We start from the raw sequence: 24,107 nt of genomic DNA, 5'->3' as shown, positions 1-24,107 counted from the left end.
GTCTGCAGGCGCAGGAGCGGTCAGAGGCCGAGTAGGAGTGGAGGAGGCTGGAAGGTCACAGGTGCAGGCGGCTGGGTTCTCAGAAGGTCCTGGGTGAGGGCAGGGCACCGGAGTCAGGCGGCTGGGGTCTCAGAAGGTCCCGGGTGAGGGCAGGGCACCGGAGACAGGCGGCTGGGGTCTCGGAAGGTCCCGGGTGCGGGCAGGACACCGGAGACAGGTGGCTGGAGTCTCGGAAGGTCCTGGGTGAGGGCAGGGCACCGGAGACAGGCGGCTGGGGTCTCGGAAGGTCCTGGGTGAGGGCAGGGCACCGGAGACAGGCGGCTGGAGTCTCGGAAGGTCCTGGGTGAGGGCAGGGCACCGGGGACAGGCGGCTGGAGTCTCGGAAGGTCCCGGGTGCGGGCAGGACACCGGAGACAGGTGGCTGGAGTCTCGGAAGGTCCTGGGTGAGGGCAGGGCACCGGAGACAGGCAGTTGGGGTCAGGGAAGGTCCCGGGTGAGGGCCGGGCACCGGAGACAGGCGGACGCAGCGACAGGACACGCGGGAGGCTGCGGGCCGCTGGCAGTGGCGGTTGGCTCTGAGGGGACCGGAAGCAGTGACCTTTACTCAGGGCCTGGGGGAGGGGCGGGGGCCCTCACAGGGGGGCGTGAGGGGGGCCCCAGCAGGCGGGCAGTGCTGATCTTCTCCGGATTCCATGCTCGACTCATGCTGGGCCCCGGGCCTTCCTGGCATTTTAAAATGTGACCCATGAGGACAAGTGTGACCGCTGCCAGGACGTCAACCGCACTTGGTTTCTCGGAGCAACTTGTGTGACGGTGGTCCTGATGTGGGTGTTTCCTTAACCACCGCCCAGCCCTTTTGGGGAATCATTGTTGCATCAGCATGAATCCCAAAGCTTCACCAGAATGACTTCAGCGTCCGCGCCCACAGTTCCCACAGCCTGACCCGGGTCTTAGGCCTGGTGACGCCAGCGACCTCCACTTCCTCCTGTTCACCATCAAGGCCCCCTCTCTGCCGGCAGAGCCCGGCCTCCACAGCCTCACAGACTCTCCGCCTCCCATCTTCCCTCCTGTGAACTTGCCTTCCCCCCCCTTTACTCTGTCTCCTCTCCATCCCTCAGCACAGCCCAGACACCCATTCCTCCAGCCCTGTCTGCCCCAATGGGGACAGTTCCCGTGGTCTCAACGCTGACATCCTAAAGATTCCATCAAAATGCTATTAGATTGATAAATGAATTTATGAAAGTTACAGGATAAAAAATTAGTATTCAGAAATCCATAGCATTTTTATGTACCAATCATGAAACATCAGAAAATAAATTTAGAAAACATCCCATTTACAATTGCATCAAAAATACCTAGCAGTACATTTAACCAAAGAGGTAAAACGTCTGAACTCTGAAAATAATGACACGCTGAAGAATGCAACTGAAGGGGAAGCAAATAAATGAAAGCATATACTGTTTCTTATGGATAGGAACAGTTAATGTAAAAAATGTCCATAGTACCAAAAGGAATATATAGATTCAACACAATCAGTATCAACATACCAATGGCATTTACCATAGAACTGGAACAAATAATCCAAAAATTTATATGGAAAAACAAAGACACCAAATAGCCACAGCAATCTTGAGAAAGGAGAACAAAGTTGGAGGTATCATGCTACCGTTGATAAAACTATTCTACAAGCCCACAGTAATCAAAACAACATGGTACTGGCATAAGATGTATAGATCAATGGAACAGAATAACCCAGAAACAAACTCACACCTATACGGGACATTAATCTATGGCTAACGAGGGAAGAACTTACAATGGGATAAGCACAGTCTAGTCCAGTGATGGCGAACCTTTTGAGCTCGGCTTGCCAGCATTTTGAAAAACCCTTACTTAACTCTGGTGCCCTGTCACATATAGAAATTTTTTGATATTTGTAACCATAGTAAAAAAAAAGACATATTTTTGATATTTATTTTATATATTTAAATGCCATTTAACACAGAAAAATCAACCAAAAAATGAGTTCGCCTGTCACCTCTGACACGCGTGTCATAGGTTCGCCATCACTCTAGTCAATAAATGGTGTTGGGAAAACTGGACAAATATATGCAAAAATGATACTAGACCATTTTCTTACACTATATATCAGAATAAACTCAAAACTGATTAAAGACTTAAATATAAGATGCAAAACCATAAAACTCCTAGAAGAAAGATAGGCAGTAAACTTTTTGACATTGTTCTTAATGACATATATACACTAGAGTCCTGGTGCATGTATTCATGCATGGGTGGGGTCCAGCCAGCATGCCCCAATTGGGCTAACTGACCCTGGGTCATCCTAGGGGAGGGAACTTGAGAGGTTGACTGGTCAGCACTGTCGTGTAAGACTCCCTCCACGTTCTGTGTGGAGTAGGGTTCGGTATCTGAAAGAGGAGCCGCACAACAAATGAGAGAAAAAGACAGGAGATAATTTTGCAATATTGGGGGACCAAGCGGCAAGTCCTGAAGGACTTCCTTCGTGCTCAGGCCTCACCAAGCTTTTATTGATCTGGGATGCACCCATAGCATAGCCCTTAGGCAGGTGACCCCCTAGTAACAAGCAGACTAGCCCATCAGCAAGGATTTACATAATAATAAATGGGGGAGCAGTTTCAGCTACCACTGTCTGCACAAACAGAGGTGGCGCCTAGCTCTGACCTTTGCTAGGGCTTCAAAGGCACCCAACCTTCAGGGGGTTTCGTGGAGTTCTCTGTCTATGCTATCAGATAGTGAAGGCAATAAACAGTTTCCCACATCTCCCCCTTATTTTTTCTTTAAAAAATAATCAAGTCCCAATTTCAATGTCCAAAAGTTCTGAGTCCATGTTTCAATTTCCAAAAGTTCATGTGTACATGCCAGCAATGAAATGTTGGTTCTGGATGGTGGAAAATGCAGGTCCGGTCCTTTCTGGTCTGGTCCTGGGCAACCTGCAGAGATGCACAGATGCTGACTGCTAGCATGGCACGGCGTCTTCCACCATCTCCATCTCTGAACTGTCTCTTCTGTCTTTGTGGCTGGCACAATCTGGTCAGTTTCTCTCTGGTATCCCTTGTTGCAGGAATCCACATGGTTTGGAGTTGTTCTCTGAAAGTATACAAACATGTTCTCGACCAAAGGTTAATAAAGGAAATTTTACTTGGGGAATCCTTTTTATATTTGCCCAAATGATTTTCCTTTGGCTTATTTTGACACCACATATGTTTTTCATGGGTGTCTTGCTGTTAGAATTACAAAATGAAAAAAAAAAAGTTTTCTAGATGTAATTTAGTTGCAAGATATTTTTCCTTACATGGTATTCTTCCACTATCCCCCTTTTTTGATTTAATTAGGAGGCTATGGAAAATTTTTTAATGCAGTCTAGATAACTTTAAATTTTTATTTTTTCTGCACAAAAATATGACTGCTTTAGGTTCATTGCATGTTAAGCAATTTTACCATGAAATGAACATTTTGGTTAATACTATATGAATAATTACTTATTTCAAGTTAGCCAAATTTAATTAATTTGAAAACTTGACAACTATTTTCCTGTCAAATTTAATATTCTAACAATGATCTTAATTTACACTGTAAATATTAATTGAAAGGATGACCTTATGTCCTTGTGAAGGCTCTGAGAATTCCTGTTGTTAGGCTAGATTTAGACATAGGGTCTGTTAGCCAAGCCTCCGTTTATCTGGATTCTGATTTCAGCTGGACCAAATCTCTTGTTATTTGGTTCCTGATCTGGGCAGGGCATGGGAAGCAAGAAGCAGTCATGGGGACAGGAGACCTTGCTCAGAAGGGGCGAGTGTTCAAGCCCCTGTACCATTGGGGGGGTGAGGATCTGTGCCCCACCTTTGTTGCACCCCAACTTTTCTGCTACTGGCCCCCGGCTGTGCCTGTCTTAGGTTGCCCCACCCTGTGGGGTCTTACCCATCGTTGACTACCAACCATCTCTGGGCCAAGTAGGGTGATGTGAGGTTCAGTTCTGTCTCCTTGATAGCCTATGTCCCTCTGGCCTCCATGCCCAGCAACTGCCTTTGGATCCCCTCGCCTGCTGGCGGGGCCCCGGCATTGATCATAGGGAACGCAGGTTTCTTCTCCAGAGAGGGCCCAGCTTATGCCATTGGGCCAGAGACAGATCCATGGTACCAGCTTTTCATGATCCCAGCTTGAACAGAGAGCACAGATAACAGCTGTAGGCAATTGGAATCCTCTTGCCAAAAAAAAAAAAAAAAAAAAAAAAAGTCAAGAGAGGTCAATACAGAATGCTTCAGTGCCTTCCCAGGAGGGAATAAATCCCTTCACATTCTCAAAATATTTAAAGAATTAATTTGTAAATTTGTTTGGGATAAATGCATGATATACTGTTGTAAAACATCAAAAATTATTAATAAAACTTGTAGAATAATACCATGTAAGAATATTCTTTGCTCTAGTTCATGACAACTTTAATTTTCTAAACTGGCTGTCTCAAGGTTTGGAATGAGGAACCTAGTTTAAAAAAAAGAAGAAATTTACAGAAGCAGAGACAGTATGCTATCTAAATTACAGTTCTGGGTCTCCAGAGCACTGATTTGACACGCTAACTGGAGCCTTCTGACTTTGGGATAGCTATGCTGTCCTTCCCAGGTAAAGGAAAAATGTGCCTTCTAAGACCAGTATGAAACTATACTTTTTACCTGAATTAATTGTTACCATACTTCACTTTACCGTGCCCCAGGTGGTCTCTGGGCTGTTGGTTGTCTGGTTTGTCTTCCTCCTGTTCCACATCTTCAGTGGACTGTTTGGGGTTGCTGCTCTCTGTGGCTGAGGTAGTTGATTGTTTACAGCTACATGTTATGGCTCCAGGCACAAGATCTTCAGTCTGGCTAGATTCCTGATGCAGTTTAATATTTCTAGCAGGAATCCATACGGGTTTGGAAAAATTCTCTGGGAATATACAAGTGTACCCTCTGCCAAAGGTTAATAATGGGTCAGGTCCCTTCTATAAACCAGATTCGGGATCCTTCCATTTAACTAGACCATTTTCTTTTGTTTTATTCTGACACCAATGTAGCTCCATAGGTGTCTTTCCATCAGCGTCACAAGTGAAAAAATTTAGAGTAATTAAAGCTAGGTGCAGCCTACCTGTAGGTGATTTCTCCATCATCCCTCTTTTTTGTTTTTCAAGTTGGGATTTTTAAAAGCTGATGAGACTCTGAAGCCTCCTTTAATAAAGCAACCAATTGATCAGCATGTGCATTTCCCTTAGTTAATGGGCTAGGTAATATGCTGTGAGCCCTGATGTGGGTGATATAAAAAGGGTATTTTCTCTGCTGCACAATCTGTTGAAGTTGCTTAAATAGTAAGAATAAACTTTGGTCACTAAGCCATTTCAACCGGGCAGTTTCAATTCTACTTACTATTTCCAAAGCATAAGAGGAATCAGAAATTATATTAACAGGCTGTTGGAAATCTTGCAACGCAGCCTTAATAGCTTTTAATTCAATTCTTTGCACAGAAGTATGACTGGTCAGTATGACTGGTCAGAATTTATAGTATGATAGGCAGCTTTCCCATTTGATGACCCATCAGTAAAAACAGTTAAAGCTCCAGGAATTGGTTCCTGCCTAGGGTTTTTTGGTATAATGATGGAGGTCTTATATAAAAATTGTAGTAGTTTACATTTTAATAGGTGACAGCTAAGTTCCCCTGAATATACATTTAGCCCAATTTGCCAATTTTAAGTCAGTTTGAAATAACATTTATTCTTTTAACTTTACTTGTCCTAAGTTATGGACAGTAAATGACATTCATTAAATTTCTGGTATTAGTCTTTGGGTAAATTTACATAAACTTAGCTTAAGGAGGCAAAACACAAATTATTTAATTTAGCTTATGAGGCCCAATATATTGATTTTTAATTTTAGTTAGACATCTGAAGGAAACCTCTTTTTATTTCCTTCCAGACAGCTCTCTTTCTCACACAAGCAACAAATGTAAGGAACATGGTTGCCTTTTGAGATTTTAACAAATACTATCGCAAAGCTATATATTTCAAGTGATTTTTCATTTATGGTGACTAATTATTGTCAGATTTAGTATTTTAACAGCAATCTGTAAATGTTAGCAATTATATTTTTAAAGAGTATACTCTTTGGCTTATTTGCATATACAGAGGAATCATGGGAAGCCTTCAGTAACCTTTTTGGAAGAATTTGCTTTACTAGGATTCAATTGCTTACAAGGATAGTAATTTAAGTAAATATTTTTTAAAAGCAAAGCAAGTACATTTAGTATTTTGTAAACTTCTGATTCACAAGGGGCAAACGCTGCACCACTTCCAGCCTAATTTAAAATGCAGCGGTGAGGAGCTTTTAAATAAAAGACATTGCTAGTTTAAATAAAGACTTTGCTACTAATAAATCAACTCTTTCTTTTATTTGGCAGAAACTCCTTATGCAACCAAGCATATTATATTTTGAAATATTGCACTTGGGAAAAAACTTCCAAATACATATCTAATTAAAACATTTTCAACACTTTTTAAACAGTTCTCAACATAATAGGATCTAGTCTTGACCATGGAATCAATTACTCTTAATTTGTTTATGACATATGCATAACTGTGGTTCTACTGAGAATTTAAGATATCTTTTAAAGATGTCTCTATCTACAAGCCTTTTAAGAAATACGAGCTCTATTGTCGGCCCTTATAAAGCCAACTGCTTAAAACATTGGTCTATCATACCACTGAAATTATATTAAGACCGTGATTGCTAATTTATTAAGCATTAAAAATATCTTCTTAAAAATAGTATTAAATAAATCTGAGAGGCGAGCACACTTTCTGCCCCATCTGCATTTACCCAGTAAAACTCCGCCTTAAAGCTCCACCCCTGAAATTCCATCCTGCCTCAGTGAGCAGACACTCCTTTTGTGATTGGCTAAGTCAGAGGGAGGGGCCTTTGTTGTTCCAAGATGGCGACCCCCAGGGGAGCGGCAGGCCATGCGGCCAACATGGCGGCTGCCAAGTCACACAGCTCAACATTGTGGCTGTCTACACTGTTCTCTGACAGAAAAGATGATTTCCTTATTCTCACAATAAACAAGGGAAAAACAAACCAAAATCCCTAAAAGATAGATGGCCAACATTATATTGTAGACAAACAGAAATATCATTACCTGTTTATACCCTTTATAATTATCTTAAAGAATATTAATCAAATTTAAACTGGTTTTTGTATTAAAAATTTCAGTTGAGATCTTAAAAATTAATCCTCTTTTTTTTTTTTAAATCAGACCAGGAAGTAATATATTTTGAATTCCTAATCATTTGAGAGAAAACACATTTTATTTTTTCAAAAACAAGTTATACATTAGATATTTAATTAATTTTTCCTGATTCAATTCGCACCTTAAACTTTCAGAGCTTTAAATCTTAGGTAGCAAATTAAATACTTAGCATTTTTCAAATCAATACTTTTGCATTTAAGGATACATTTCAAGTAAAATATAAGGCATTTTCAGTTAATAGATTAACTTCTATCTTCTAGACTTCATACTAGGCATACTCAGATCAACATTTCAGTATTGTAAATCTCAATACTTTTAGATGATTTGAACTTCAAAGTTTTAAGTTTGAAGCCAATAAGCCTGGCATAGCTGCTAAATTTCAAAATGGTCACAATTTTCCTGCTGGGGAAGTCAAGAAGCAAAACCATAGCTATTCACATGTAAACTTGACTATCAACTTCCTGGTGGTACTTGCCTCAGGGTGGGAAATTTCAAAAGAGCTACTTTAAATCGCCTTGGGAAACCTGTCTGCATTTCTTTCTCAGGTTCATCTCCGCCATTTTTAAGACCGAAACAGTCTCGGGTTTTTATTCTGTACACAGCAAAAGGTCAAGTTCAGCTCAAAACTATGTGCACTCGTTTTTAAGCTGGCCTTTTCCCTTCACATTTGCACAGAAATCCTGGATGCATTTATAAATTTGTAAAAGCTTTTCAATTACATGAAGGACTTTAATTTTAGAATACTTGGGGAGGGGGTGTCCATATTGGATTGCCACGTGCTCCTTCTTCCCTTTCCCCACATCCTGCTTTTGGGGGAAGTTTCAGCAAATGACTCAGATGGCGTATTTTTCCCAAAGTCATGCTTAATAGAAGACATTTAAAATTTTTTCCTATTTCGCTTTCTAAAGTCATGGCTAGCACCCAAGGTTATCTTAGCCAAAGTTTGGTTGTCAAAAGATGTTCTCCGGTAATTTTTAAACAAAACATTAAGTAATCTCATTGCGGGAGAGCTTATAGCTCTGCCTTTTCCTGCTACCTTTGAATCTCTCCACACCAGAGGCGGATTCGGCAGTGGGGTTTCATTTCTTATTACAGATTTTAGATTCCAAACACAAATTAAGATATTAATTTGAACAAGAAACCACATTGAGGTGACCATGGCATTATTTTTTCAGCCTGATAAAAAAGAGTACCTTTTTCAAGAAAAACAAAGGTTATGTTCTATAATAACATGCAAAAACTGTAAAAGATTACCTTCTAAAATTTTAACACTTTAAACATGCAAATCAAAAGTCTATAATAAAGTTTCTTAGTTTTTAAAAGCCAAATATACCTTTTTAAAGCCGAATCTACTTTTTTGAAGCCAAATCCTGCCCCGTTTGTTAGCCTGGTTAAGAAAATGTTCCCAGTGTACTTACAGACCCGAGCTTCTGTAGTTGATCCTGGGCACTGTGTGCGGAGGAATTCCCCTCACCTTTTTTCGGTGAGTTTTCCACACCTTTTCGGTGAAAACTTCCTTTTCTCGCTCCAGCTAGCCCTGCACTTCCAGATTACCCATTGGGCGCCAGATGTTGAGTAAGACTCCCTCCACTTTCTGTGTGGAGTAGGGTTCGGTATCTGAAAGAGGAGCCGCACAACAAATGAGAGAAAAAGACACGAGATAATTTTGCAATATTGGGGGACCAGGCGGCAAGTCCTGAAGGACTTCCTTCGTGCTCAGGCCTCACCAAGCTTTTATTGATCTGGGATGCACCCATAGCATAGCCCTTAGGCAGGTGACCCCCTAGTAACAAGCAGACTAGCCCATCAGCAAGGATTTACATAATAATAAATGGGGGAGCAGTTTCAGCTACCACTGTCTGGACTAACAGTGGTGGCGCCTAGCTCTGACCTTTGCTAGGGCTTCAAAGGCACCCAACCTTCGGGGGGTTTCGTGGAGTTCTCTGTCTATGCTATCAGATAGTGAAGGCAATAAACAGTTTCCCACACAGCACCACCCTGATATGGCCGGTTGGCCAACCACAGTGCATGTCATAGAGACTGGTCATTTCAGGCACTTGGTTTTTATATTTACACTAATAAAAGAGAAAAATGCAAGTTGGTGTCACTCTGCTATGTCCCCTAGCCCATCAGGATGAGTATGCAAATTAACCCAACAAAGATGGTGGGTAATTTGCATCGGCCAGTGGGAGAAAGATCAATATCATATGATCTCACTCATATGTGAAAAATAACTAAGAACATAAAGTGATGAAAAAATAGACCTAGAGACATGGAGACATGGAACACACTGGCAACCCTTAGAGCGAAAGCAGGAGAGGGTGGAGGGAGGGTGGAAGAATTCAGCCACTGAACTCATGTGCATATATGCATAACCCATGGACACAGACAGTGGGGTGGTGAAGGCTTTGGGGGTAAGGAGCTGGGAGAGGGCACTAGGGGTAAAAAAAGGGACATATATAATACTTTCAGCAATAAAAAGAAAAGAAAAAAGCCAGCTCTAACCGGTTTGGCTCAGTGGATTGAGCATTGACCTGCAGATTGAAGGGTCCCAAGTTTGATTCTGGTCAAAGGCACATACCCAGGTGATGGGCTCAATCCCTACTAGGGTGTGTGCAGGAGGCACATGATCAATAATTCTCATCATTGAAGTTTTCATCTCACTCCATCTCCTTTCCTCTCTGAAATGAATAAAAATACTTTTTTAAAAAAGCCAAAGCTGTCTTTGGAAATTCAGGTCCCTGTGACCCCAGAACTGAACTTTCACAACATTGCCTTAGTGCACAATACCCGCAGGGCACTTGGAGTCTGCCTTTCCTCCCATCAGGACCACATGTAAACTCACTCCTCATACTGAGGCTGAAGAAGTTAGATGTGAAGTGAGTGGGGAGGTTAAATGGAGGCCAGCTTGCAGTGTGTGGTGGCTAATGACCAGCTAATGATGCAATGACCAGCCAATAGTTTGGATTTAGAGTGGGTTTCATTGGTCTCTGCACCCACCCTCCCCCAAACACACACACTCACAGCCAATTCCTGATTGGACTGTCTCATGAGGAATTGGTCAAGAGGCTCAAGGGTTTGTGAGAAAATGGTTGATTTCTAAGAAATCCTTACTGCAAATAGCTGCAGGGTGGGGTGAACAAGAAGAAAAGAGAAGAAAGGGGCTTAAAAAAGGAAACAGTAAGAGGGGGAAGACTATAAAAGAAGAGCCCAGCTGCACAGAGATCTCAGCTACTCCACTGGCCACCTCTTCAGTGTCCCCTGCAGCCCAGGATGAAATTGATTCTGCAGTGAAGAGGCTGTTATTGCTAAAAATGAGCTACAAAGTGACAACCGGGGAGAACTACAGGGCTGACTGCCTTCCAGAGAACCTTGCACCTGGGTTAGTTGCCCAGGTGCCATGGAAGTTGAAGTGCATTTTGTGGACCCCCGAACTGTACAGAGGAACAGTGCAAAAGGCAGTGACTATGACAAGCTCACTGTTCTGTTTGGCAGCAGTGACATTGATGAAGAGCTGATAAATACAATAGAGAGAGCCAGGGACCAGAGACCGCACTGCTTCCTGAACAGATGCACATTCTTCTCACACAGAGACATGAACCAAGTCCTCGATGCCTATGAAAACAAGAAGCTGTCTCGCCTGTATGTGGGCAGGGGCCCTTCTTCCGAAGCCATGCATGTAGGCCACCACATCCTGTTCATTTTCACAAAGTGGCTGCAGGACATGTTGAATGTGCTCTTGCTCATCCAGATGGCAGATGAGTAGAAGTACCTGTGGAAGTCCTGACCCTGGACCAGGCCTATGGCTATGCTGTGGAAAACGCCAAGGACATCATCACCTGCGGTTTTCACATCAACAAGCCCATCTTCTCTGACCTCGACTACATGTCGTTGAGCCCAGACTTCTACAAGAACATGGTGAAGATTCAGAAACATGTGAACTTCAACCAAATGAAGGCATTTTTTTCATCGCCAACAGTGACTGCAAGGGGAAGGTCACCTTTCCTGCCATCCAGGCTGCTCCCTCCTTCAGCAACTCATTCCCACAGATCTTTGGGGGCGAGATGGACGTTCAGGGCCTCATCCCCTGTGCCATCAACCAGGATCCTTACTTCAGGATGACAAGAGATTTCACCCCCCGGATCTTCTATCCTAAACCATCCTGCTACATTCGACCTTCTTCCCCTCACTGCAGGGGACTCCGACCCACAGGAGTGCCAGCGACCCCAACTCCCCCATCTTCTTCACAGATACTGACAAGCAGATCAAGACCAAGGTCAAAAAGCATGCATTTTCTGGAGAGAGAGACACCATCTAGGAGCACAGAAAACTGCCAGGTGGACATGTCCTTCATGTCCATGACCTTCTTCCTCGAGGATGAGGACCAGCTGGAGGGGATCAGGAAGGATTACAGCAGTGGAGCCATGCTGACCTGGGAGCTCAAGAAGGACCTCGTGGAGGTCCTGCAGCCCCTCCTTGCGGAGCACCAGGCCAGGTGCAAGGAGGCCAGGGAGGAGATAGTCAAAGAGTTCTTGATCCCGCACCACACAGAGCTGTCCTATGACTTTCAGTAACGCCCATTTTATATCTGCACAGAAAGAACCATAATTTACCCAGAGGCTCTGTCACATGGCTTCCCATTCCTGGTGTCTGTAACTCTGTGTGTCTGACAGTACTGTTTCTCCCTGTGTCATCCTTTCCAAAGAAACCCTGTGAGCTGCCTGCTCTGCCCCTAGGAGGACTTCCATTGGAAATCATCCCACTCCACATAGACCCTTAAAGCCTGATGGTTAGAGAGCCTGTAGTTTAGGTGTCCATTTCAGGAAGTTTAATGGTCACAGGCCTGTTTCAGCCCATCCTCCCCCCCCAAAAAAAAACAAACAGAAATGCTGGATGTGCTTTTGACTGAGAGATCTCCCAGCTTGAAAGCTGCTTTTCACACTGAGTATTAGCCCCAGGTGGCCCCTTTTATTAAGTTGAGTCTGTGGGAGAAACTTTCCAGCTCACTTCCTGAAATCCAGACCTCATGTGTTCTCCTGGAACCTCTGCCCTTCCCTGAGCCTCCCCATGCTGCTTCCAGGGACTGGCCCTGAGCACAGGTGCTGTGCCCCCACCCTGTGTCAGCTGAGGGGAATGGGTGTCCTTTGTAGAAACCTTTGACCTGACACTTGATTGGCTGTGAGGCATTGCAAGGAGCAGTGCCCTGCTGGTGTCCTGGGCTGTAGAGAGCAAGCAGCAGCCCCAGGCACCAAGGGAAACATTCAGTCTTGTGCCCTGGGTAGTCTGGGAAAGCAGAAGAATATCCCAGGAAATCCCTCCATGGAGGTGCAGGGTCCACTCCTGAGCACAATATCCTAAATAAACTTCATTTGGTCCCACGGGGGGTGGGTGTAGGGTTGGAATATATATGTGACATACAAACCATGTTTCCTGGCCAACTGACCTTTGTGGACAGCCAATTGAATTAATTAGCCATTTCAGTGGGAAGAAAGTTAGTTTGTCTGTATCATGTTCAGGCTGCCCTACTTCACATTTAACACCCACATTTTTGGAGTCATGGGAAATCTCTGTAAGACAAGTCATCACATGGAAAGAAATTACAAGAAACAGGGACTATCAGATATGATGATATACCTTAGGGATTTTTGTCCCTAAGAATATTAAAATTAAAAGCAGATTTGAAAAGTGTTCCAAAAGGTCTAACTAAATAGTTAATTTTATAAAAATATTTTACTTCATTCTATTCCATAGATGAGTGTGTATTATCTTTCCTTCGGCTAAAGTGTGGCATCATTGATTTAATACATGTATGAATATATTTTTCTTCCAGATCATGGGGGCAGTAAATTTTAAAGTAAAAATTCAGATAGGAAATATGTTAGGCTTCTAGGCCATATGATCTCTGTGACAATTCCTAAATTCTCATGTTGTAGTGCAAATGTAGCCATAGACAATTCACAAGCAATTCAAAAAATTACTTTGGCTGTGGGTTACAAGTTTTGCTTAAAAAATAATTGTCATAATGCATTAGAAACTGAATATTACCAGAGTGATAGTTCTTTCATTTTGCAGGATTATTTTGGGATTCATCCCATGCTTTAGCTGGCATAATTTTTTAAAAAATATGTTTTTACTGATCTTCAGAGAGGGAGAGGAAGAGAGAAAAATATCAATGATGACAGAGAATCATTAATCGGCTGCATCCTGCATGCCCACTCCCCTCACTGGGGATCATGCCTGCAAGCCAGGCATATGCCCTGACCAGAACCAAACCATGACCTCCTGGTTCATAGGTCAATGCTCAACCAATGAGCCACATCAGCTGGGCAACAAGATCCTTTTTAAGTAATTCTTTTATTTATGTTTTTTTTAAATGAATGATTGAAATAAAAATAGAATACTACTAATGCTATAAAAACCAAGAGGAATATATTAAAAATATTGGTTTCATAGTTGGTAAAATAAACACAAACGTAATATTGACGAACCCAAGCAGAAGCTGATTTAGAAATTTTTATTTGCACTAGGTGTTAAATTTACAGATGTTGTGGAATAAAATTTGTCTATACATAGTGAGGCACTCATGGTGATTTCTGACTGATGTTAAAATGAGAGCGAGACACTAGCCAAGTGAGTAGTAAATAGAAAATTGTCTAGTCCTCTTCTTCCTCTGAATCCTCCTCTTTGGGTTTGGAGAGGAGTTTCATTACTCGGGGTATAGGAGTCGTCACAGACTCATATTTCCACCCCTTCCTCATAAACATCTTCTCAATCACACCTGGCATCTTGTAGCCCTTGCTTACAATGAAATCTTTGAAGGCAATTGGTCCATAAAGTTCATCAAAATTGTCTGGTTGAAGATGCCTTCCATTGATCCAATGTTCCTTGGCACGGACAAGTTTAGGGTCGAGCAAAGGCTGGTCATTGGCCAGCTTTTTCCAGCATTTGGGGTCCTGGTACCATGCTCCATACCTTATCTTCTCCCGTTTGGGTTTATAAGGGTCTTCTGGTTTTCGGAGTTTCGTTTCCCAGTTACCTTCCTGCAGGGAGAATTTTCTCTGCTTTATTTCATCTAGCTGTTTGCAGGGCCTGATATTCAAAGGATGCTGGCTTGTTTCCTTTATTTTGGCTGTATTATCGGTCAGTGGGACGTCAAGGTTAATTTCAAACTTTTTCATGATGTCCTCTTTATCAATGACTATGTTTTCAAAATTCTCATTCATCAATCTGCAGAATTCAATCACTGATGCTCCTCTTTGTTTTTCGTAAACAGGAAGTTTGCGGATATCCATCATGCATGATGCTTTTGTCTCTTCCTCAGGAAACAAACTGCTTAAATCTGACTGGAAACTCTCCTTGGTGGATTCCAGGTGGGCTTTTTCTGCAGGTTCTAGGTTGACCTCCTGGGGAGGCTCCAGGTTGCCCTCCTCAGGATGTTCTTCACACAGGTGTGTGGGGGTCTTCTTTCTTTCCTCGGTGCCCTCATAATACGCCCACGTGTCCTCCAGCACCCTGTCAGAATCTAGCACTTCCAGGACCTGGAGCAGGAGGTCTAAAGGGAGATCTTTCCCCAGATTCGGGCAGTGCGCCAGGGAATGCTGGGTCAGGCTGGCTTCAGTGTTCTCTACAAAGGCCTTCCGTGCTGGCTGGGCTGCCAAGAGTGTGGAACACATGTCCACTCTCTTGGGCGGCTTCCTGTGAATCTTTTTGGGCGGAGGGCGGGGAATTCTATGAGCAATCAAGGGGGGAAATCCCTCCCGAGGGCCACGAGTGATCACATCTTCAGCAGATGGACAGCCCGTTCTGAAGTCGTCCAGTCCCTCCTCCACAAATACCCACCGCTGGCTGTCCATGGAGGCGGGGCACTTCCCAAGCTGCTTGTTCTGCCTGGAGAGATAGCAGGAAGGCAACCTGTCCCTGTCCTTGAAAGAGGGCTTACATTTCACGCCCAGGGGCAAGGGCTCCAGTGGCCTGGGCGCAGGCATCCACTTCTTTCTGGGCTCTGGCTTCTTGTCGAGCTTCGGCCCTGACTGCCACCGCTTGATCACCCCTGCCTCTATGAGCGCCTTCTTCCTCAGGTCCGACTTTAACAGCCACCCCTCATGGGGCTCAGGTAAGGGCCACTGCCGGCCCGCCATGGCGCCCTTGGCCCAGGGCGCGCAGCGGCCTCAGGGGTTTGTTTTCCCAGCCGCCCAGTTGCTAGGAGACCATTGCCAGGCTGGCAGCATTCTTATTCTTTCCTGAGGCGGGTCAGCATGCGCCCCTGCACAGCCTGCATTGTCCCTGGATGGCCCGCAAGGTTGCATTCTTGCTTGTGGTAGAGAACTATTCCCGTGTATCGGCACACCACAGGGCAGCTGCCCATTCATCTTTTGATGGACTTTTGGATTGATTCCAGTCTGAGGCTGTTTGTAAATCAAGTGGCCATGAATATTTCACTTATTCACATCTTCATACAAGTACTTTCATTTCTCCTGGATCAATTATAGCTAGGAATTGAAAGGCGGGTGCTTCTGAGAGGTTTGTTTTTTCTTATGGACTGTACTCACAGCCCTCAGGTTTTGATATTTGCCCAAATATGGGAGAGGTGAGTGAGGCATTGGGTATACAACTTAATGTGGCTCCCAAAATCCCCCTCAGAAATCAAGAGCAGTTATCTTTTAAGGTAACATTGCCAACATAATCTGAAAAACAGTGCCATATTAAAGTCTGAGGGCAAAGGATAGATCAGTACTCCTACTGAACCTGTCTGAATTTAAAACCCATGTGTTGTTCACCATCGATTTTCTTTTTAAAAATAGTATTTGCCTTTTTTGGATACTGGTATGTTGCTTGGAAAGAGTTTGGTTCTTTGGTGTCCTTTTTAAAATTTTACTGAAATAAGCAGAGCAGTTCCCTGTGATAGTACAGGCCTAAATGCTGTTCTACCATGTTGTATGGTTAACTGTTCCTCACTTCTGCAGCAAGACCCTTCCACGTAAATTATTCAATGCCTGTGCATCTGGTTTTCTAGTCTGGCTGACAGTAAAGGTCGCTATTGCAGGCCCTGTGTGAGTATCAGTTATCAAGAATCCTTTCCAGTGGTTTCTTTCCTGGCTTCTAATAATGTATTCACACAGGAGCTGATCAGTAATCAGCGGAATCATTCGTGTGGGGGGCAAGGTTCTGTAGTTCCCTCTCTTTCTCTCATTTTACTCTCTGGTTGTCTGCCTTGAGAACTCTACCCACCTTGTTCTCTACAGTGTCTTAGCTCCATCTCCTCTACATACTAGTAGCGAGACTGCTGGTCTTTGCTTGGGTTCTGCCTCTCTGAGCTGTGGCCTAGAAACTCAAGGAATTTGGAGCCATCATAGGACTCACTTCCTTTATTTACTATCTGTGAGGGATCAGTCTCTGCTTCCTGATGTCCAGTGTCTTTCATAATTTTATCTTATTTTATTTCATTATTTTTCCATGTGTTCCAGGGCATATATCTGATCCCTGTTACTCTATTTTGGCCAGAACAGAAAATATAATTTACTTCTTTTCTTTTGTCTCCATCAATTTGTAAGTCTGCCTTTTCAAAGGTCACCGATGACTTCTAAACCATCAAATACCTTAAAATTCTTGCTGTTCTCCATGATTAGAGATTGTAGATCACACATTACTGAACAAATTCCTCTCTTATAATCCATAACAATCTATTTTCCTTTTTTTCTTACTGCTCAGGATACTCATCTACTTTTAAATCCATGAAATAAATACTAAACTCCTTAGCATATAACATTAGATGTTTTACCATTTCGTTGCAGCATAATACACTCCATGACCATTGATGCTGTTGCAAATGGTAAGAGATATTCCTTTTTTACAGGTGCATAGTATTTCATTGTGTAAATGTACCACAGCTTTTTTATCCACTGATCTGCTGATGGGCAATTGGGCTGTTCAGAAATCTTAGTTACTATAAATTGCACGGCTATGAACCTTAGGGATGCATATATTCTTTCTGGTTGGTGTTTCTGATGTCTTAGGATATATTTCTAGGAGTGGGATCACTGGGTAAAATAGGAATTCCTTTTTTAACTTTTTGAGGTAACTCCATACTGTTTTCCATTGTGGCAACATCAGTCTGCATTCCCACTAGCACTATACTGGGGTTCCCTTTTCTCCACATCCTCTTTAACACTTTCGTTTATTGATTTGTTGATGATAGCCATTCTGACAGGTGTGAGATGATAACTCATTGTCAATTTAATTTGCATCCCACTGATGATTAGTGACTGAGCATGTTTTGTATATCTCTTGGCCTTCTGTATGTTCAGTTTGGAGAAACGTCTATGTAGGTCCTTTGTCCTTTTTTAAATTGGATTGTTTGTTTTCCTTTTGTCAAGCTGTATGAGTTCCCTATATATTTTGGAAATTAACCCTTATTGAATGTATGATTGTCAAATATATTCTCCTATTCAGTGGGCTCTCTTTTCACTTTATTGATGGTTTCTTTTGCTGTGCAGAAACTTTTTATTTTGATGTAGTCCCAATTTATTTATTTTCTCCTTAGTTTCATTTGCCCTAGGGAATGTATTGGCAAACATATTGCTACGTGAGATGTCTGAGATTTTGCTGCCTATGGTTTCTCCTAACATTGTTATGGTTTCATAATTTACTTTAAGGATTTTATCCATTTTGAGTATATTCTTGTGTATGGTGTAAGTTGGTGGACTAGTTTCTTTCTTCCTTCTTTCCTTCCTCCCTACCTCCCTCTGATCTCTTTCTTTCTTTCTTTCTTTCTTTCTTTCTTTCTTTCTTTCTTTCTTTCTTTCTTTCTTTCTTCTTTCTTTCTTTCTTTCCTTCAATTTTCCAAACAGCAATTATTAATAAGCCTGTCTTTACTGCATTGCATGTTCTTGCCTCCTTTGTCAAATATTAATTGAACAAAATGGCTTGGGTCAATGTCTGGGTTCTCTGTTCTATTCCATTGATCTATATGCCTGTTTTTGTGTGTGGGTCTTTTTGTTGTTGTTGTTGTTGTTGCTGCTGCTGCTGCTGCTGCTGCTGTTTTTTGCCAGTACCAGGATGTTTTGAGTACAGTGGCTTTGTAGTATAACTTCATATCTGATAGTGTTCTTTTTCCAACTTTGGTCTACATTTTCAAGATTGCTGTGGCTATTCGAGGTCTTTTTTTATTCCATATAAAGTTTTGAAGAGTTTGATTTAGATCTGTGAAATATGCCATTGGTATTTAATAGGAATTGCAATGAAGCTATAGATTGCTTTGGGTAGTATCGACATTTTAATGATATTGATTCTACCAATCCATGAACACTGTGTATTTTTCCACTTGTTTAAACCTTCTTCTATTACTTTTTTGAACATTCTACAGTTTTACAATTGCAGATCTTTAATCTGCTTAGTTAGGTTTATTCCTAAGTACCTAATTTTTTTTGTTATAATGGTAGATATGATTGTTTTCTTAGTTTCTCTTTCTGAGAATTCAGTGTTGGTATATAAAAATACCATATATTTCTGGGTGTTAATTTTGTGACCTGCTATGTGGCTGAATTGATTTTTTATATCTAGTAGTTTTTTGGTGGAGTATTTATGGTTTCTATGTACAATATCATGTCATTGTCAAATAATGCGAGTTTTATATAATCTTTTCCAATTTGGTTACTTTTTTATTTTTTCTTCTTGTCTGATTACTATGGCTAGGACTTTCAGTACTATGTTGAACAAGAGTGGTGAAAATGGTAATCCTCAATTTATTCCTGGTCTTAGTGGAAATTGTTTTAGTTTTTGCCCATTTAGTATGATGTTGGCTGTATGTTTGTCATATATGGCTTTTATTATTTTGAGGTATGATCCCTCCATTCCCACTTTGCTGAGAGTTTTTTTTTTTTTATCAAAAAAGGGTGTCGTATTTTGTCAAATGCTCTTTCTGCAGCAATCAATATTTTCATGTGATTTTTTCCTGCCATCTGTTTATATGAGATATCACATTTACTGAATTGTGACTATTGTGCCAGCCTTGCAACCCCATACTAAATCCCATTGGTCATGGTGTATGATAGTTTTAACGTATTGCTGGATCTGATTTGCTAATATGTTTTGAGGAATTTAGCAAATAAATTCATCACGGATATTGGCCTATAGGTCTCTTTCTTTGTAGCGTCTTTATCTGGGTTTGGAATTGAGGTAATGTTGGCCTTATAGAAAGAGCTTGGAAATGTTCATTCCTCTTGAATTTTTGGGAATAGTTTGAGGAGGATAGGTGTTAGTTCTTTGAATGTTTAGTTAAACTCACCTGTAAAGCCATCTGAACCAGCACTTTTGTTTGCTGGGATTTTTTATTTTTTATATTTTAATTACTGTTTCAATTTCATCAGTAGATATTGGCCTATTCAGGTTTTCTGATTCTTCTGGATTGATTTTTAGAAGATTATCTTTTTCTAGGAATGTGTCCATTTTGTCCAGGTTGTTCAGTTTCTTTTGGAATATAGTCATTCATAGTATTTTTTTTATGGTCCTTTGTATTTCTGTGGGGTCAATTGTTACTTCACCTCTCTCATTTCTGATTTTTTTTTTTAAATTTTGGTCCTCTTTATTTCTTGATAAGTTTGCCTAGAGGTTCATCAATCTTGTTTATCTTTTCAAAGAACCAACTCTTGGTTTTATTGATCTTTTGTATTGTTTTTATAATCTCTATTTCACTTATTTCTACTCTGATCTTTATCATTTCCTTCCTTCTACTTTTGTATTTTATTGTTGTTCTCTTTGTAATTCTTTAAGTTGTAGGGTTAGATAATTTATTAAACATTTTTCTTATTTTCTTTAAATAGACCTGTAATGCTATGAACTTACCGGTCATGATTGCTTTCTCTGCATGCGATAGGTTTGGTTTGTTGTGTTTTCATTTTCATTTGTTTCTGGGATGTTTTTTTTATTTCTTCTTTGATCTTTTTGGTATCCCATTTATTGTTTCATAGCATACTATTTAGCCTTCATGTGTTTGGATGCTTTTGAGTATTTTATTGTAGTTGATTTCTAATTTCATGCCATTGTGATCTGAAAAGATGCTTAATATGATTTCAATCTTCTTAATTGTAGAGAACTGTTTTGTGTCCTAATATGCAGTCTATCTTTGACAATACCCCATGTGCACTTGAGAAGAATGTATATTCTATATTTTTTAGGTGAAATGTTCTGAAAATGTCAAATAATTCCATCTGATCTAGAGTTTCATTTTGGATCGCTGTTTCCTTGTTGAATTTTCGACTAGAAGATCTATCCAATGCTGTCAGTGGGATATTAAATTCCCCCTCCTATGATTATAATGCTGTTGATCTCCCTTAAAATCCTTCAGATTTTTTTCTTTATTGATTAAGGTATTACATATGTGTTCTTATCCCTCCATAGCTCCCCAACTCTCAACTCATGCCCTCACCCCCCTGGTGTCTGTGTCCATTGGTTAGGCTTATATGAATGCATACAACTCCCAGATTTTTTTATATATATTTGGATGCTATGGTATTGGGTGCATATATGTTTATCAGAATTATATCCCCCTGTTATATCAATCCATTTAGTAGTATAATGAAATGGCTTTCATTATCTCTTGTTATGGCTTTCACTTTGAAGTCTATTTTGTAAGATGTGGGCATTGCTACCCCAGCTTTTTTTTTTTTTCATTTCTGCTTGCATTTTATATAGCAAAGGACTGATAGGACATTTTTTATGTGTGAGTCCTTAGTTCTGAGGTGGGTCTCTTGTAGACAGAATACATATGGGTCATATTTTCTTATCCATTCAGCTACCCTATGTATTTTTATTGGAGCACTGAAGCCATTTACATTTAAGGTTATTATTGATAGCTACCTATGTATTGTCATTCTTATTCTCTATGTCTGTGACTTTCTCTTTATCTCTATTTCTTCTTCTAACAACAGTCCTGTTAGCATTTCTTGCAGTGTTGGTTTGGTGATAATAAACTTTTTTAGCCACGTTTTTAAACTTTAAAGCATTTTATTGCACCTTTGATTTTCAATGATAACTTTGCTGGATAGAGTGATCTTGGGTTCAGTCCTTTGATTTTCATTATTGTATATACTTCATGCCATCCCCTTCTGGCTCGAAGTGTTTCTATTGAGAAGTCAGCTGACAATCTAATGGGCGGACCCTTATAGGTAACTTTCTCTCTCTCTCTCCCTCAGCCTTTAAGATTCTTTCTGCATGTTTAATGTTTTCCATTTTAATTAATATGTATCTCAGTGTTGGTCTTTTGGGGTTCATCTTGATTCAGACTCTCTTGGTTTCCTGAACTTGAGTAATTTTTTCCTTTTACCAGGTTAGGGAAATTTTCTGCCATCATTTCTACAAAGAATTTCTCTATTCCTTTGTCAGATTCTACTCCTTCTGGTACCCCTATAATGCAAATGTTGTTACATTTCATGTTGTCCCAAAGCTCCCTTAGACTCTGCTCCTGCTTTTTAATTTTTTTCCTATTTGCTTCTCTGAATGGGTGTTTTCTTCAACCCGTCATCCAACTCGCTGATTCAGTCCTCAGCTTCTTCTAGTCTACTGCTGAATCCGTCTAGTGTGTTACTTATTTCAGATATGTCATTCCTCATTTCCAGTTGATTCTTAAGTATTGTTTCAAGCTCTCTTTTCATGTTGGCGTAGGTCTCACTAAGCATTATAATTCTCATTAAATTGCTTGAAGTTCTCACTGAATTGTTTGAGCACCCTTATTACCAATACTCTGAATTCTTTATGTGACAAATTCTTTACTTCCATTTCATTTAGTTCATTTTCTGCTGATTCCACCTTTTCTTTCCTTTGGGGCTTGTTGTCTTTTGTCTCCCCATTTCTGCTGCCCCTTTGATTTTGTTTCTGTGTATTAGATCAAACTGCTATGCCTCCCAGATTTTGTGGGGTGGTCTTATGTAGTAGGTGTTTGGGGAACCCAGTAGTGCAGTCTCTTAGATCTCCTGAGCTGGGTAATCTAGGAAAGCCCATTACTTGAGTTATTTGGGTTCTGCTGTTGTAGTTGGGTTTTGAATGTTATTGTCCATTTCATGGATGGAGTCTCCTCTTAGGCTGGCTGACTATGTGGCTCATCCCCGACCATTTCATGGGTGCTGTTGTGGAAGTGCTGAATGAACAGAACAAAATACAGCATAAAACACACACACACACACACTGCCCCAACCCAGTGGTCGGCAAACTGCGGCTCTTTGGCCCCTTGAATGTGGCATGCACGTACAGTGCGATTGAAACTTCGTGGCCCATGCACAGAAGTCAGTATTTTGTGGAAGAGCCACACTCAAGCGACCAAAGAGCCGCATGTGGCTCACGAGCCGCAGTTTGCCGACCACTCTCTTAACCGGTTTGGCTCAGTGGATAGAGCATCAGCCTGCAGACTCAAGGGTCCCAGGTTTGATTCCAGTCAAGGGCATGTACTTTGGTTGTGGGCACATCCCCAGTAGGGAGTGTGCAGGAGGCAGATGATCAATGTTTCTTTCTCATCGATGTTTCTAATTCTCTATCCCTCTCCCTTCCTCTCTGTAAAAAATCTCAATAAAATATATTTTAAAAAAACAAACACACACACACACACAAAAACAAACAAACAGAATAAAGAAAAGAAAAATGTACACAAGACGCCTACACCACCAAAAAAAGCAAACATCAGAGAACAGATAATTAGGAAAGAGAAAATAGAGTAAGAATGATAGAAAAGGGGGTATAAAAGGGTATATCATATGAGGAGAAAATAAAATGAAATAAATGAATAATAAAAAGAACAGATAAAGACAATAAGAAAAGGGGATCTGGAATATATAGATGCAGAGCTGTAATAAATAAAATCAGAATAAGGAATTAGAGGAATATGGGAAGTAAAATTGTTCATTGAGTGAAACTAGCTAGGGCCTTTTTCACTATTAATTGATAAATATATTGATCATATCAGTGTATTTTAGCTAATCATTTTGTCGCAGTGGTCGGCAAACTCATTAGTCAACAGAGCCAAATATCAACAGTACAACAATTGAAATTTCTTTTGAGAGCCAAATTTTTAAAACTTAAACTATATAGGTAGGTACATTGTTATTAACTTAATTAAGGTACTCCTAAGGCTTAAGAAGAGCCACACTCAAGGGGCCAAAGAGCCGCATGTAGCTCTCGTGCTACAGTTTGCTGACCACAGGTCTAGAGTGATTATAGCTACAAGAAGAAACAACATTCTCAGTTTATTCAGTTTTTACAAATGTAGGAGGAGAAGTAGAAATACAAATAAGAAGATTCCATGCAGAATCAAGAGGCCACTTCCTTTTCTCTCACAGATATTGTTTTATAAACCACTAGAGAACCCCTGCAGTGGGTTTCCCTTGGCATGGCCTTCGGGGATTGAGCCGAAATTGGCAGTCCAATGCCACCTGTTGCTCCTGCCTGCTGCCCCGGCTCATCTTGGACCCACTGTGCCTGTGCTGGTTCATGCCCAGTCAGACCCAATTGGGAGAGGCTTGCACCACCACAGCAGCACTCGCCAGCCATGAGCCCTGCCTCTGGCACCCGTAGGTCAGCTGAGCGGCACTCCCCCTGTGAAAGCACACTGACTACCAGGGGGCAGCTCCTGAGTTGAGCATTCTGCCCTCTGGTGGTCAGTGTGTATCATAGCAACCAGTCGACTGGTTGTTTGGTCACTTAGGCTTTTATATATATACATGGTGGTGATTTTCCTGGCCATGCTATTAAATATATTTGTTTAGATTACATTCTAAATTGAACCACTTCATTGGAGTAAATGTATGGGACACTTGGTTTTA

General features: G+C 41.3%; 1 protein-coding gene and 1 pseudogene across 1 annotated transcript; one reads left to right on the top strand and one right to left on the bottom strand.

Moving 5' to 3' along the window:
• The first annotated feature begins 9,463 nt into the window (after positions 1-9,463).
• Positions 9,464-11,876, top strand: LOC132223642 (tryptophan--tRNA ligase, cytoplasmic-like; annotated as a pseudogene).
• A 2,079-nt stretch (positions 11,877-13,955) lies between these two features.
• Positions 13,956-15,440, bottom strand: LOC132223641 (putative protein FAM47D). The gene has a single exon (XM_059678715.1). It carries the CDS (start codon positions 15,438-15,440, stop codon positions 13,956-13,958), a length of 1,485 nt encoding a protein of 494 aa, XP_059534698.1.
• Between the last annotated feature and the right edge of the window lie 8,667 nt (positions 15,441-24,107).

This window comes from Myotis daubentonii, chromosome X (assembly GCF_963259705.1).
Source record: "Myotis daubentonii chromosome X, mMyoDau2.1, whole genome shotgun sequence".
NCBI classification, from domain to species: Eukaryota; Metazoa; Chordata; class Mammalia; order Chiroptera; family Vespertilionidae; genus Myotis; species Myotis daubentonii.
Note: the sequence above shows the minus strand (reverse complement) of the source record. Positions and strands in the feature narration are given on the sequence as shown.